Here is a 17,394-nt window from a genome sequence, read left to right on the forward strand (position 1 = left end):
GTTGTTTTATGACCCATGCTTTCATTTTCTCTGCTGAAATGCATTAGAGCTGAGGATTGTCTTGCTGCGTAATTGAAAGAGTATGGCTTTCAAGTTAATTATTGCTTCAGATATGCTTCTTTATGTGCAAAATGGCAGATAGATAGATTAGAGCTGAATGTGAAATGCCTGAAAATGGCAGAGATTCCTCTGTGAAGTAAAGGACAAGGAGAGTATCTGTGATACACTGCAGCATGACCACAGAATTATAGAATCAGAGGATCATAGAATCACCAAGTTTGGAAAAGACTTCCAAGATCTAATCCAACCGTCCATCAATCACCAATATTCTCCACTCACCATGTCCCTCAGTACAACATTTACACAGCTATGAACACTTACAGGAACCAGGACTCAACCACCTCTGTTCCAATGTCTCACCACTCTTTCAGAGAATAATTTGTTCCTAATATCCAACCTGAACCTCCCCTGGTGAAACTTGAAGCCATTCCTTCTCATCCTATTTCTGATACCTGGAAGAAGAGGCTGACCCTCACCTTGCCACAGCCTCCCTTCAGGTGGTTGTAGAGAATGATAAGGTCTCCCCTGAGCCTCCTCTTCTCCAGACTGAACAATCCCAGCTCCCTCAGCTGCTATAGATATAAGACCTGTGCTATAGATGCCTCACTACCTTTGTTGCTCTTCAGACTCTGGACATGCATCAGGGCCTCCATGTCTTCCTTGTACTGAGGAGCCCAGAACTGAACACAGCACTCAAAGTGTGGCATCACCAGAGCTGAATACAGGGGTGATCATCTCGGTGCTCCTGCTGGCCATACTATTTCTAATACAAGACAGGATGCTGTTGGCCTTCTTGGCTCACGTTCAGCTGAGAGTCAACCAACACCTCCAGATCTTTTTACTCCACACAGTCTTGCACTCACTCAGCCCCAGGTCTGTAGCAACGCCTGGGGTTGTTGTGGTCAAAGTGCAGGACTCAGCACTTGGACTTGTTGAATTTCATCCCATTGGCTTCAGCCCATCTATCCAGCCTGTCCAGGTCCCTCTGTAGGACCTTCCTTCCCCCAGGCAGATTGACACTTTCTCCCAGCTTGGTGCCATCTGCAAACTTACTGAGGGTGCACCTCTTGCAGGTCATCATTAAAGATATTGAACAGGACAGGTCCCAACATCAACCCTTGGAAAACGCCACACATAACCAGTTGCCAGCTGGATTTAACTGCATTCAGCGCTACTTTCTGGGTCTGGCCATCCAGCTTGTTCTTTACCCAGCAAAGAATGTACTTGTCCAAGTCATGGGTTGCCAGCTTCTCCAGGAGAACACTGTGGGAGACACTAGGTCTGGAGCTGTACTGTTCTAGGCCAGTGAATTTAGGCATGAATAATTTAGATGTATATCCTGGAGTGCTTGCCCCAGGAAGCATCTCCCTGTGGGTCTGCAATTCAACTACAGCTGCCAAGAAAGTGCATGCTACACATACTGGCTTCCAGCTTCCCTGTAGTAATTGAAGCAGCTCTTGCTCCCTCCAGCTCTGAAATCCTGCTTGTGTCTCAGAGCCCTTGAGAGATCAGCAGTGTGCATTGCTAGCAGTATGGAGTAGGTGGCAAGTGAGCCCTTGGCTCCACCAACAGAAGCCTGTGAATCTGTGCATGACACTTCCCCTTCCTTCCCTCTGCTTCATCTTGCTCCATCCCCATAGCTCTCTGTGCTCAGCTTGAGCATTGCCTTTGGTCTGCCTTGCCTGGAGCAGAAGCTTCACAGGTAGGACAGCAAAGTGTTTCCACTCAAATCCTGAGAGGACTTCCAGCATCATGAAAGCTTGAGTTGGACTCCAAGTGCCAGGTTCACTGTGCCATGAGCCTTGTTTCTGAGGTCATAGCAAAGAGTTGGTTTCTCTGGTTGTACGGGTAGATACCAACCCATAACTGATTTTAAGTTATTTTCAAATTCTCAATTAGAAAACAAGATGAATAAGGGATCTGCCTTTTGAATGAATACTTTGTCCTTCCTATTTCTTGATGGAAGGTTATTCAGAATGTTGTATTTGCTATTCTGCTTATCTCATGGAGTCTTACCATGTCTTTCTGCTTTGGCAAGAGATGTGAAGTCCAGGGCAAGAACATAACTGTAAAGTCACTGTAATGCTAACTATTGCTAGAATGGCAGAAAATGCCCTCCAGCTGATGCTGGAGCCTCACTGCCAGTTTTGAAGTGGATGTTAAATATTCAGTTAATTCTTGGCTTGATGACATCTTGCTATTAGCTTTTAAAACTACTAGATCTTGAAATTGGTGTTTTTCCTTCATAATTGTTGTGACCACAAATTCAAGAGGAGCCAAATCAGTTGAGATAAAGTGGCTTTAAACAGCAGAAAACTGCTGTTCCTCCACTGCCGTATATGAAGCCTTGCAAGAAAGTAGCCTGCCATGGTCACTGCTGCCCTAGTGAGAACTTCATAGCACAGGGCTGGCTTGTCTAAGAAAAAAAACACTTTCAGTCACATCAAACACAGCTTTTTAAATACCCACTTTATTAGAGTCAAGATATGAGTTTGTTACTCTAACACTAATAATATAAATCCCTCCTCTCTTCTTGCCTGCTGCCCAAATCTGATAGAGACCCATGGAGTTTGACGAACTGAGATCTAGTGAGTGTAAATGCCAAAACCTCCAGAAGAGTTTTAAAAGAGCTTTATAGAAAAGATCACCCATGGAACAAAGGCAGTGAATTAAGAAAAAAAGAAAAAAAAGCATCACAAGTAGTATTTTAAAGAAAAGCATGTTGGTAGTGTTTAAGCATAACAAAATAATCTCAATATGTAAAGGTCAGGTGTAAAATAAACCGTATCAATGGACACCATGGAGCAGCCAACTATTGGACAAAGCCTTGTGTAAGTTTTAGATTTTCATTGTGAAGAATCACCTGTGAGTGAGAACCTCACCATACACAAGACCTGCCTCAGTGGTCCTTCTTTTGGAACAAAACGGGTCTTCTAAACTGCAATCTCTAAAATAAAATGAGTACAAATATGGCAAATACCAGACACTTCTCAACACACTAGATCTTAACCAAAGCCTGATTTTGTTGACCCTGTGGTTAGCCTGTCTGATCTTGTACTCTGTGGTTAGTCTTGAATGCGAAAAGTTCATTACTTCTACAGTTTTTCTCACTTTGACCTTCACCACATCCTTTGATTTTTATTATGCTTCCCTCTTCATTTCTCTCTTTTTTAAAGATTGATTTAAAGCCTTAATATAAAGCATAAAGCGTATATTCTCCACAAAGAATCCCAACCTAAAAACTTCATTTTACTGTACTTCCTCATCCCACACTTCAGTTTGTGTGGACACTCCACTCATTTGGTTTTTGGATTAAGAGAGAATTTCATTTAGCACTCATTCAGTTTCTAAGAGCAGGACAGGGAGGGTTGAGTTGACCTGTGACTGAGACCAGCTTAAGCTGTCTTTCTTCTGCACCCCACAAACCATCTCTTCCCCTCCTGCAATTGTTTGCTCCTCTTTCAAGCTGCTTTTGCTGGCACCTGTGTTAGCCTGCTGCAATGGGGCTGTGCTTGAAGATGAATTTCTGATTTGCATCGAGTGACTTACTCATGCCCCCGTGGGCCTGGTGTAGAGGTGCAGAAAGAGCTGTTCTTTCCTCTGTGGCACCCAAATAAATATACAGTTGCATATAAGAAACACTTCAGTGTTTCTGTAAACAGGCCCCACACTATAGTTAAAGACACCGTAAAAGGACTTCTATCATTAGTTCTATTTACTGCAGACAGGTCATTTAGAAGATTACATTTCTGCAGCTTTTCTACCTCGTCCCACAGTTTCCTGGCACCAGGACATGAGCAGTCTCTGAGTTGGTTAAAGCACTCGGCTGCCCTAATTGAAAGGATAAGTAAGAAATGAGCATCCAGCCACTGCTAAGATCTGACTGTGTACTATGAAAATGACTATGGGGGATATCTGGCTTCAGTAGGAATGAGGTCAAGCTTTTAAGCCATACAGAGTCTAATAAAAATTAGAAGGGCATTCCTTCCCCAGCACGCTGCACTGTGGTTGTGTGAGACCACGACATGAAGCAGTGGTTGTGTGGGGTCTCCTGGGTTGTTCATCCTGACACAGCCCTGACCTGTCCTGCAGCCCAGAGGCAGCAAAGGTCTCAGGAGGGCTGTTGTTCACGCATCTCCTGGGTTAGTGCAGGCACTGCACAGCTGTGTGACACTGGCCAGGAACTGCTGCTTCTCACAACCTAATGCCTAATGCCCCTCCTGGGTGCTCACTGCAGGAGCTGGGTAGCTTGAGGGACCGTGGAAGCCAGGCAGTGAGGTACAGGAGGTGAGATAACAGAAGTCCAGCTGCATCCTGGGCTGCATCAAAGGAGGGGTGGCCAGTAGGAAGAGGGCAGAGATTGTCCACTTCTGCTCTGCTCTCATGAGGCTCACCTGTAGTACTGCATCCCGATCTAATGCCCCCAGCGTAAGGAAGACTTAGAGCTGTTGGAGCAAGTCCAGAGGAGGCCATGAAGATGATCAGAGGGCTGGAGCACTTCTACGAAGAAAAGCTGAGGGAGCTGAAGTTGTACAGCCTGGAGAAGGATCTGGGGAGACCTCAGTTCTGCCTTCTGGTCCTTAAAAGGAGCTTATAAGCAGCAGGGAGACCGACTTCTTATACAGTCTGACAGTGATAGGACAAGGGGGAATGGTTTTAACAAAAAGAGGGGAGATTTGGGTTAGCTGCTAAGGGGAAATTCTTTCCCCAGAGGGCAGTGAGGTGCTGGCACAGCTGCCCAGAGAAGCTGTGGTGCCCCATTGCTGGAGGCACTCAAGGCCAGGTTGGATGGGGCCCTGGGCAGCTGAGCTGGTGGGGGGCAGCCCTGCCCATGGCAGCGGTTGGGGCTGGGTGGGCTTTGAAGTCCTTTCCAGTCCAAACCATTCTATGATCTGCCAATTGCTTGCTCCACGTGCTTGATCTGGATAGGTACTGGGAACTCTGCAGAACATGCCTGTAGCTGAAAGGATATGGACCGTGGGCAGGCAAAGCTTCTCCATACTCGCAGGCACAGGAATACTGGGGAGGCGGATGGAGAGGCTGAGGGAAGCTCTGGCAGTCAAGGAGGGGCATCATCCTGCATCGTGTTGTATAATTATAAAAATATAAAAGCATATAGAAAATTAAACTACTGAAAGATAAATTTATCATATATTCCTATTACAATACTGCAATACAGACATATTGTACTGGTGGTCATGGTACCGCTAGAGCAAGCAGAATTCAACAGTTATGCTCAGAGAGGGGGATGGAGATTTCTCAGGCTGGCCTTCAAAACAAATTGTATTGGCCAAATGCTCTAGACTAGATACATTTCCAAAACAATGTCAGGTCATGTTACATTCGTAAAGTCTTACAGCAGTAAAACCATTAATCGTGTGTGACTTCACATGATTTTATGCTAAAGCATACGAAGCTTTACAAATGCAACATATATTTTAAGCAATAAACTTAAGATTTAAATATAAAGTTTCAACAGGCTGGTGTTTACGGCAAAATCAACCAATGAAAACCACCAGGGTCTCAAGGGGACTCTGTGCTCAGATTCATGGATTTCTCCAAAGCATTCCCCATAGAATGCAAACTTCCCTGTGCAGCAGCTACTGAGATTTGTCCGCCCTGGAGAAGGCCAGGCCTTCCTTCAGGAGACAGCAGACACCAGTCACTGAGCTCTGATGCCTGAGCCCATTGGGTTTAGCCCTATTTAGTCCATTCTGAGCAGCAACAAGAGCCTTTCTACATTTCTGGTTCCATACGCAACCAAGAGTAGAGTTTGTGTAACTCTAGGTAGACAGACTCTGATGCTGTCTGGATCACCCTCAGTGATTTCCCTTTTCTAAACTAATTGTTTGAATGATGAAAACCTGGAAAACTGGAATGAAATTCAAAGCTTCTTGGAATGCCTGGGAGTCCCTCCATTGCCTTTGATGGATAAATATCCCAGTGGTGGAGCACTCTAAATTACAGACAGGGAAAAAACACCGAGCTGAGTAACACACAGAAGAAATCAAAAGCTTTCTCCACTCTGCCTCTGGTCTTGCAGATTTAGAATCACACATCATATGCTGATAACATGGGCAGAGGAGAACCCTCTGACTCCAGCAATGAAACCATTTGGAGGCAGATGTGGGCAGAAGTAGTTGTTCAAGCTACTCCAAAAAAACAAGGCGTTTTCCTGGGATCTCTCTCCTTTTCCTCTTGCAACATTCAGGCAAATACCATAATGGCTTTACTGAAACACTTGTTTTGATAAGTGAAAAATACTCCAGGACAGTCATCATGACTAGCTTACTTGTGAGCTTTTGAGACAAATATGTTTTTTGTGCATTATAGTGCTCACGTGTATGCATCTTTTTTTCTAATGTCAAATGAAAAGAAGAAATTTTGGAAATTTTCAACAGAAAACAACACAGTGGAATTTATCTTCTTTTGCTTAATGGACAATGTAAATATTTTTGACAGAGCTGTTGTTTTTGTTGCATGTTTTGTTAATCCAGTATACACAAACGGGTGAGGAGGAGCTCAGGGGCTGTATGGCTGGGCTGCCTGCGTGCATCCTAAGTGAATCTCTTGCTGTCTAATGTTCCTACAAGGAAAACAGTCTCTGGTGAAGCAGCAATGCTATCTGATGTGCCTTACTGTGTCCAGGTCTGGGGCCCCCAGTACAGGAAAGACAAGGAACTGGTTAGAGAGGGTCCAGAGGAAAGCCACAAAGATGATCAGAGAGCTGGAGCACATCCCTACAAAGACAGGCTGAGGGAGCTGGGCTTGTTCAGCTTGGAGAAGAGAAGGCTGCAGGGTGACCTCACTGCAGCCTTCCAGTACCTAAAGGGAGCCTACAGACAGGAGGGGAATCAACTCTTTACAAGGGTAGATAATGGCAGGACAAGGGGAAATGGTTTTAAGTTGAAGGAGGGAAGATTTATGTTGGATGTCAGGGAGAAGTTCTTTGCTCTGAGAGTGGTGAGGTGCTGGCACAGGCTGCCCAGAGAGGTTGTGGATGCCCCGTCCCTGGAGGTGTTCAAGGCCAGGTTGGATGGGGCCCTGGGCAGCCTGGTCTGGTATTGAATGGGGAGGTTGGTGGCCCTGCCTGTGGCAGGGGGTTGGAGATTCATGATCCTTGAGGTCCCTTCCAACCCTGGCCATTCTGTGATTCTGTGATTCTAGTCTTTGTCTCTTGTTAAAAGGCTATACAGTGGGAATTGAAGACACAAAGATTTCCAAGGTAGTCTTTTTACAGTGTAATATTAATTGAATAGTAGCTCCACTTAGGAGAAGAAAAGTATACTAATTCTATTCAATCACTACTCATGTCATCTACGTAAGGCAGAAGCACCCTCAGGGGCTTTATGAGTTTTCTTTTCTTACAGACTGGATATACAGAATCTTCAAGAAATTCACATGAACAGAGCCAAAAGTTTGCAGTCAAAACATTTATGGTGAGCTGAATCCCAATTATCACATTTACCTTACTTGTTTAGTGTCATAAACAGTTGAGACGAAGAATGTGTCACTGAAGTCAAATACCAGTGCTTACCAGGTAAGTTTGTATTTCTCCACCGCACAGCTTTCAGTAGGTCTTCTCGTCTTTGTACTTCACTGGGATAAGAAGTGGTTGCCATCACCTGGATGAGCTGAGTTAGCGGGCAGTGCTAGCACTGCAACAGTTGACTTACAAGAACACCTCCTAGGATGCATCCAGAACTAAAATGACACAAGACTACTTGAAAAATTATTTTTTATGCTCAACACTGTACACAGCTTGTACCTTTTAGAGGGGCTAAATTCAGAACAGGTGAGCAGCTGCTATCAGTCTGATTGGTTCCCTCTTGTTGTCTGGCTTCCTTATGCCTGGCCTACAGAGACCATTTCTCATCGTTTTGCTTCCAGTCCTCCACACGCTGTACACTCAAGGGATGTGGTTACGGTACTCGTTTTGGGACTAGGGCTCCAGTCATGGCATAAATGAGCTCTGCCTCAGAGTAAAGCTATGGATGGAGCTCCCTGCTGTCTTGCACGCTGCCAGCTGTGCTGTGAGGGCTGCACAAAGGAAACATGCTGCCTGGTTTTGGCTGGAGCTTTACAAGAAGAATAGATTTGGCCACCTGACCTGCAGCAATAGGCAGAAAAAAACGAGCAGCTTTTGCACTTGATGATTATTGCCCTGATGATAAAGTGAGAAAATTTTCTGATGACAGAAAAATTCTGATTGCAGGAAATGTGGTCCCACACAACTGAAACAGCCTATGGATAAATACAGCTCATAGTTCAACTTAAGGACAAATCCTTTGAGAACACTGTGTAATTTTAACATAAATGCTGAACTTCATACTGTAAAACAGCACAGCCAACAGAGCTTTTAACACAAACCATGGTAAGGAACGTTTCTGACACCTAGAAAGAAGCTGAAATGCTTGCTTCTGTTAAGCATTTTCAGGAAAAACGTAAACCATCTGGGCTGGTGAGGGCATGAAGAAGGGAAACAAAACATAACCTCAGCACATTTAATTACTTTTTTTTTCCTTGGCTCTGCTCTGATTCTAAGCTGTGCTGGGAAAGGCTAAGCAGAGCCCCAGTGCTCCTTTGCCAGGACCTTCACTGAACAGGCTTCAAGAAACCTTTTCTCGCTACAAGAGGCACTGATTTGTTCTTGGAACTCCCTGCGATGAAATGAAGGACCCAAAAGCATTTGGTTGTTGAACACATAAAAGGAAGTATATTTAAAATAAAAAAACTTGGTCAGACTGTAGCGTCAATTACCATTTTGAAGGAATTTACAGGGCTGTTTTAGATGAGTCTTTTGGAATAGTCAAGTTTATCGCAATGCCTAAACTGGTTTCTTCATTGCACAGTATTTTCTTTTAAAATGTGTGCATTTTTAAACAATTACATACATATTAAAAATCAGCATTTCTCTGCTTAAACTTAATTAAAACGTTAATACTCTCAGACAACACAGATCTGAAATGGTGAAACCAGTAATTGCCCCCTCCCACCTTACAACAAATTAAATTGAGACAAAATTACAAACACATTTCACTACATGATTATTATTAATAAAAATCAGTTTTCTTTTTTTTTTCTTTTTTTTTTTATAAAGTTGCCCAAAATGCAAGGGATGTGCATAGGTTTACAACTTAGTCAGAATAATATTTCACTTTATTCCCTTGGGTACATTTTCCCATGAACGGAATGTACTTTGCTGTAGATTACAGTTTTTTTTTTCAACACAGATACACCAACGGCATGAACGCTTGCGACTGTCCACATGCATTAAGAGTCAAGACCCAATTTCAAATTTCTAAAAGAAGTTTTACAGAGTTCTTCAAAGAGACAGTATCACATTAGCTGGATGTTACACAAAAGTACTTAAAAATGCTACCCTAAAAAAAAGAAAAAAAAAAAAAAAGCGAAGAAAGGCCTTTAAAATTTATGAATTTGTTTCGTAACCACTAGACTAATTATTTCAAATAAATAAAGGAAAGTATTCCGATCCATAAGATCAGACTCTAAAAAGAATGTAGTGTTCCACCCCCAAGTTAAGGTAACAGAATCATATTATTATTACTATTAAAATAGATTATAGAAAGCAGCATCTATTTTGTGCAGTTTTTAGGGGCCCTTGAAATAAAAAGCTATGATTTCCAAAAATATAACATTCCAAAGGACTGAATAATACATACATTTAAAGATACACTTTATTAAAGTTTAGGAGAAATGATTAAAAAAAAAGATACTGTCTCTTTAAATTAGCGTTTAATTTTTTTTTTCCCCTCCTCCTATCTATTAGGACATGACAATAATTATAAATTTAGGTCACACTACATCTAGGTAGTCTCTAGGGGCCAAGACCTGCTGACACAAGGTCAATAACGAAGAGGTTTTCCATGTATGAGGTGGTTCCCAGTAACGCCAGGCTTTTCCAATGATCTCACGAGTGGCCTAATAGACCCAGGAGACCGGCACCCACTGCGACGCTGTACAAACGAGCTCAATGGCTTCCTCCAGGTGCCTGATTGTTTCATCAATTTCATTGTTGATAATTGTTAGGTCAAAGTAGTGTGCATATGTTCTCTGTAAGATTTCAGACTCCTTTTGCAGGCGCTGAAGAGATTCATCCTAGTCAATGATGAGAAAAGGAAATGGGAGAGGTAAGTTGGATCGTTTCCTCTACTTTATGACAGTTTTCTAGCTGTTGCTTACAAAGAAAGCCAAAAAAGCATAAGTGCTCTAGAGACCCTGCCTAATTCTCTGGAAATTACAAGTAAGAAATTACACAATTTCTGTCTTGAAGCTGACATTCAAACACAAGTCATTTATTGACGTTACTTGAGACAAAAGACAAGTCTAGAACTAAAAAGGCAAGGATGAAAGCTAATAGAAGCAGCACAATATGGAGCTAAAGAGACCATACGTGAGTTAAACAAACAAAGTGCACACATTCAAGCCACGTGGCCTATGTCCAGGTAAGAGCACAAGAAACAGGACAGGGTATTTTGTCAAGTATCAGCCATTCCCAGTTTTGGTAACAATTCACTGTTCAACATCAGTCTTCTGGGTTTACTTTCTTCAACCACCATTTGCGGATGGGGAAGTTCTCACTCCATGTTCCTATTTCAGTATTTCCTATATCACATCTGGCATCTCTCAGCATGTTGTACTGAAGACCCAATCCCACAGTTCACACTTGAGAAGGGTCAGTCACCTCAGGGTCAGTACTTCCCCTGGTTTTGTGTCCATTTCATAAGGGATTAGCTCCTGCCAGTTTGGTACGTGCAATGCCTAATTCTCTGTAGCTAGCAGTGCTATCATAGTGGGCTTGCTAGCTGGGCCTGCTTTTCTGAGAGAATGCAGAAGGCTTTTCTCTAGGGTCCTGCAGTGATTGTGTTATACACCTGAATTCCCTTCCTGCAAATTCCCTACTAAATTAAAAGAATAATTTCCTGCTTTTAGGAACTTTGAAATGGCCACATGAATTCCTTACCTTGCCACGTTTGGAGTCAAAAACAGAATTAAGCCCTGTATGAACAGCACAGACTCCTGCTGTACTAGTCATCCTATATTGTCACCCTACTTGCTCAGTCAACTGGGATACAGCCAGTTGAACAGCCTGTTGAAACAGTTCTTGGCTATAAGAAGTATAGAAACAGTGTCTATAGCTGGCTTCACAAGAAATTATTTTGGGAATGGAATTGTATCCACCTAATATGAGATACCCCTTCCACACCTTGCTTTTTTTGTGTGTGTGTTTTGTTGAAACTTCCCAAGCATTTGTAGCTATAGCAACATTTTGCTGTGAAATGGAGGCTTTCAGATCCTCTGGGAATAACCTGTGTTGAGACAGTTCTCCTTCCCCGACACCATGAAACCAACCGCTTCCGGAGGATGTCTTCTGAGCCAAGTTACAGTTCTGCTTCTTTCTGAAGCTGCAGCCCCAGTTGGGGTGTGAATGTGGCCTCCATCTGATAATCACTTAAGACCTCATTCAAGGTCAGCCAAATATTTCTCCCACACACTTCTATATAGGGCATGCTCCTTTTATGGAGCATCATGCACCTATAGCAAAGCTTGGCACTTCTGTAGAAAAAAGCAGCGTGCTGTTCTTGTCAATTTCCTTAACATTTCTTAATTAAGTCTTGACAGTGAAAATCCTAGAATATTCTCAAGAAGAATAATCGCTGTGCTCTCAGTAGTGCCAAGGTATTTACCAAAATGTTTACATAGGTGAAGACAGACGAACAAGTGGCTACAACTTCATTAATTTCACAGAAGGAAGCAGAATGTCTGCCTCTTCTTCTACTGTCAGTTCTCCCGTATGATATAAGGGACCAGTTGGAGGGTGTTCATTATCTGCAAGAGATTTTTCTTCCCTATTATTAGTCTTCAGTCTGCTTTCATAATCCTATTTGAATCTCCAGCAAACCAGGGACAGAAAGGAGTGAAACATGACTGTCATCCATGACATCCCTTGCACATGTGTAATGGCTGCCAGTGATGTTTTCAGCCTCCTCTCTCTTTGAGGGTTGTTGTGTTTTTTTTTTCCCTTAGAACTAAAGAGGACAATAGTTGCCATTTTATGAGTCAAAGCACAGGTTAACAAATTACCTGTATTTCCTCGTAAAGCTGTGAACAACTTACAAAGAATTTGCTAATCTTGTTCAAAGAGATGAAAATTCCTCAATTTCAATAGAAATTGAGAAAATTTTCTTCAGAAAAAATTATATTTTAGCTATTGGAAAGAAGTTACACATTGCTCAATGAATAAGAATATCTGAATAAAAAGACTGAAGCCTGTTAATAATTCCTCTTTGCTGCTGAACAGGAAGATAGAAAACAACTAGAGGAGGGAGGAACTACTCAGCTGTTCTGTGATATGCTCTCTGCTCTTTCTCTTTTACCAAACTAATGACATCATTTGATTCTTCTTTGTGATGAAATAGGTGGGTACACTCTGAGATTTCCTATATAATTCAAATAGGTCTTGTGCTTTGAAGAATTGCTTATAACGTAATCCCACTTTCAGTAATTAAGCATAATATTTTGCTTCCTAATTAATTCCTATTGTGTGATCCTTGATTACTGAAGTATTTTATGCGTCCTGTAGTAGGCTAAAGCATCTCAAGATAATTACCTTTAAGAGCAGGTCTTTGCTTTGACTTTTATCATGATGTTCAGATGTACAGCTCTAATAGTAGAAACTTTATCTTCTTGATTCTTCTTAGCAAATAATTCATACTACAGCTATTACAGCACAGGTATCTAAAGCCTTTATTGTATTAAATTTTTATCCCAATAGCAAAAAGTAATGTTGAACGTGAACGAGCAAATCTACATTCTAAAACTACTAAAATAACCGGAACTACCTTCTCAGCCCCTAGCTGGTACTTACAGGCAATTTTCTGCACCATTTTGGCAGCTATGTACAATTAGTACGAGTGCAGGAAAATGAAAAAAAAAGCAAAGATGAAATTCAAGAAAGCATAAGGGGAAAAAAGGACAGTCATTTACAGAAGTGTTCTCAAAAGGCGTATGTAAAATAAACAAAGCAGGATAAGAGGATAAGCAGAAAGGGATACTCAATATGCACATGAAACTTTTTAAAAGTAAGAATGAATGAGAAATACAAAACACACTCAGAAATCTTGTTTGCTGCCACACAGGCTGTTAATGTGCAGACAGAACTTGCATCTCTCTCTTCATGCAGCAGAGAAAATCTTGGAAAACAGGACGCTATATTTTGGTAAAGTCTCTTGCTACTACCATTTCCTGCCCCCCTCCCTTTCCTTAAGTTTAACTGATTCATAAATTAGGATGCCATCTAAATGTGGCCCCAGTCCAGCAGTTCATATGCCTGAGGATCTCTGTGTGCACAGTGACTTCAGTCACAAGAACTTAAAAAAAAGACACACTTCTTAGGGCATGAATGCAAATATTTAGAATGCAGTATCTTACTTTTATTAATGTGTCCAAGGCAAAGAAATGTATTTCCCCACCACTCCTATAAACGGTACATTTCTATCTTCTTCCCAGTACGTCATGGAGAACATTTTCTTTGACATATTAACTGCCTCCAATCTCTCTGTATTGTATCCTACTGCTAGAAGACTAACAGGTAAATAGTGCTGGCGAGTGAGTGAGGCAGCAGAAGACCATATATAGACCAAATACAGAGTAACAGAATGAATTACATAATTCTACAGCATACCTGGTCTAGCACTACTGTAAGTGCAATGATTTACATACACATCCTAAGAATATATATATTTTTAAAGTGATGCTATGCCATTTGCTTGCACAAAGGCATTCTGTGTGGAATACAAATCTGTAGTGTTCTTGCAAAACCATATTGATCTATAGCATATGCCAACATTAGCAGTTAGACAAACTGTCATTTCACTAGTATTGTTAATTGTCATGTCCTGAGACAGTTTATACATAGTGACATTCATCAGGTAATGTAACAAGACATTATATGATATATTTCACTGCTGTGGAAGTGAAAAGATCCTTCTTCCCCCTCTCATCTCTTTTCTTGGCTACATGCTTTCACTGTTTGTTCTGGCACTGGTGATTGTCAAAGCCTTTTTGAGCTGCCTGCAAACTGACAAAACTCAAACTTAGAGCAGTGAACAGCAGCTCACTAAAGGATCTGATATGTGCTGCAGCCAATGCAGATGGGCAGTACCAGTCCAGAAACAAACTAGAGAGAACCACTCCCTTCAGCAACAGTGAACTAGGAGAATGCCTCAGCTGCCAGTAAAACTGCAGATTAAGGCCAGTGTTATCGCTCTCCTCTTACCCTGAAGGATGATTATGTGCATTTAAACATTTTTGTCTTGTTCCTTATTTCATGCAAGCCTCTAGAGTGATGCTGTAGTTTTGCTGTAGTTTTGTATTTGTGATAATGTAGTTACATTTCTATAAAAACAGCTGTCAAGACAAAGTTTCTGACTTTATCTTTGTGTGATAAAGGAACATCTGGGAGGTTTGGAACAAATTCATCCTTAAATTCAATTAATTAAATACCTTGGTAATGGAGTTTAAAAAGGCTGAGCAAATCAAGAATTTGTACAAAAATTGTTCGTCCTGTTGTGAGTTAAAAGGAGAATTGCATTATAGCCTCTTTGAAATCAGTAGCAGCTGTGAAACTCTACATAAACTAAGTAGGAAATTCAGGATGTATACTTGCACAAAGTTAACATTATTCCACAAGCAAATAACTCTTTGGTAAAAGCTTATGTCCAACTCTTAAGAGAATGATTTTTGAAATTAAGAAGCTTATTTCTGATATATACTTGCTGGTCAGAAAAAAATGCTACAAGATAAAGGTGGGATGACACTGCAAGTCTATTCTGTAGTTCATGCCAATTGCAGTCCAGCGCTAGCACTGCAACTCAGAATTGAGTAACTTTGGTTAACTGAGTAATTTGTGCTGATGATTTGTCAAGGATTTGGAAATGAACCTTTGGGTAGAGCAGGGAATAAAGAAAAGAATACATATATATTTAGAATACATCATGTGGGTCCTTTAACTTGAAATTCATTTTCTGAATTAGAAATATCAGTTGTTAAAGAATGAATATATCTCAGTTGACTTAATAATGCTGCCCTTCAACTGTCCTTCTACCTCTCCAGCTACAAAGAAACTCAGATCTGCATCTCAGAATTCCATCCTTAATTTTGTCTCTGATAAGACATTAATTTGTAAGATGCCATACCTCGTTAATGCCTGGGGTAATCGTAGGTGCAGCAATAAAAACAACAAAAGGAGCAAACTCTGCAGTTCTCAGGACCTTCAATGCCTAGGATGAAAAAAAAAAATCTTGAGAAGAATCCCCCAGCAGTCAATGTCAAAACAGTTACATAAGCAGAAGATAGAAAATCATGACTTATATTAGCAAATATTTGTTTTTCACTGATCTGGAGTCACAACCTTAGTAATGCAGACACTTTTTGTGTTATTTTACGTTTTTTGGTACTCAAGCAATACATTTACTCAAGCATACATTTAAAGTAAATTTTAAGACAATGAAAGCTTCTGCAGGTTCACAGAGGTTCTTCCCATAGCCTGAAAGAGTGCAGAATTCTGTTTACATTTAAAAGGAATGGTTAACACCATGTTTGAAAAAAAAAAAAAAAAAGAAAAAAGAAAGAAGAAAGTGATGCCATAAATAAGGGAAGAAAAGCAAGCTGTATTCAATATCTATTTATCTATCTTATTTTCTGAAGGAAATGAAAATATGGGAGGTCTTTAAAAAGTTCAGAGCAGTAGTGAGCATAGCATTAATGCTGTAAGTTCAGTGTGCACCTGAACTATGCAAAAGATGAGAGTTCTTATCGAAACCTTGGCTTAGTTGTAACTTTGCTGCCATAAGTGAAATTTTGCTTCAAGCTACAGATTGAAGTGTAGAATAGCAACTAAATATACCTTAGCTCAACTCAAATACGTGGACAAGAAAGCTAAAGAACACTAAAGGTCATCAGCTTTCTTTTTAAAAAGCAATCCTTCCTTTTTCCCAGCCTAGTGAGGTTTTAATTTCTGGTGCTTGAAACCCATATATGGGGGCTGCTCTGAATGCAACGTCTCCTATTTTATTCTTGGGCTCACAACATCAGAGGCAGATTTTGGTGGGATGGCAGTAGAGGCTGAACCTTCTCAGCAATATTGTATTACATTTTGTTGCTGTGAGACAGATGGCAGCAGAGGGATGGTCTGACAAAACCCCGTGGCACTCATTGATGCTTGCTGGACATTTACAGATACCAAATGGTGGTTCTGAGCACAGTGAAGTGATGAGTGGTGCATTTCAGCAGTGATAACAGTGATGAGAAAGACAAGCCATGTTCCAGACGGCCATGCAGATTTTTATAAATGGTGAAAATGCAGAGCTAGTGCTGGTGACTATGTTGAAAAAAGTGTTTTGTAGCTGAGAATTTGCTCCATCAAATAGTGTTATTGTGCTCTTTGTATCTGTTGGATTGTCCATGGAAATAAATAGGAGGCACTACTTTCAGTATGTCCATCAAGCTCCTCAAAACAAAAGAGACAAACGCCACATATGAATGACATGGAAACTCACATAAATACAAATACCAAAGGAAAACAGGCAAGTGGTGTTAAGATTGCCAATTATTAATTATTATTATTAATCTATTATCTATTATCTATAATCTATATCTATTATCAATTATTATTAATCTATTATCAACGGACATGGTGGCATAAAGGAGCTGAGACAGATGCATGAGGAAGCTGGTAAAGAAAGAGGCTTGTTCTTTGTTGGCAGTAGTGCAGGAAAAGCAGATGTTATCAAATGTGAATTGGGCTGTCACCAAATGTAAATACATTCTAATCAAGATTAAAATGGCTTCTGAGGTATGTACTGCTTCTGAACAATCCAAGTTGAAAAGATTTATCAAGAGATCTCACTTTTAACAGCTGCTCCATTTAAGCTAGTGATAAATGCTTTCTCCAAAAACTGTTCAGAGTTTCATTTTTCAGAATGGTACTACATCAGCACACTATATGAACTGTGCTAAATAATTTAGTTGTTTCTGTTCTTAAATGAATTTTTGAATCAAAGAAGAAATCAGCAAGCAAAAATAAATAGTTAGCACTGGTCACAGTTTTAATTTCTTCTGTCCTACTTCCTTTGATAGGCATGTATAATATAAACATCACTTATGTCCATATTCATGTAGTTCCACTTAACAAAACATACAAGTACATCACTGTGAATTAAAAGTCACAATTACACAGATGCTGCAAAGGAAATACACCAGAATTTTTCACTGAAGATTTTATACAATGAATGAACAAATTTTTGTTTCTTG

General features: G+C 40.7%; 1 protein-coding gene across 11 annotated transcripts in view; it reads right to left on the reverse strand.

Annotated features, from left to right (window-relative positions):
- Positions 1-8,748: 8,748 nt before the first annotated feature.
- The window catches only part of CASK (calcium/calmodulin dependent serine protein kinase), a 195,991-nt gene continuing 187,345 nt past the window's right edge, over positions 8,749-17,394 (reverse strand). For all 11 annotated transcript variants that reach the window (XM_052674191.1, XM_052674196.1, XM_052674193.1 and 8 more), the window contains 2 exons: positions 15,279-15,362; positions 8,749-10,179 (listed from right to left, as the gene is read on the reverse strand). In XM_052674191.1, the coding sequence (XP_052530151.1) occupies positions 10,003-10,179; positions 15,279-15,362 (261 nt within the window). In that variant the 3' untranslated portion in view covers positions 8,749-10,002. The remainder of the gene's footprint in view (positions 10,180-15,278; positions 15,363-17,394) is intronic.

Source organism: Tympanuchus pallidicinctus, unplaced genomic scaffold (genome assembly GCF_026119805.1).
Source record: "Tympanuchus pallidicinctus isolate F22 unplaced genomic scaffold, pur_lepc_1.0 scaffold14, whole genome shotgun sequence".
Lineage (NCBI taxonomy): Eukaryota > Metazoa > Chordata > Aves > Galliformes > Phasianidae > Tympanuchus > Tympanuchus pallidicinctus.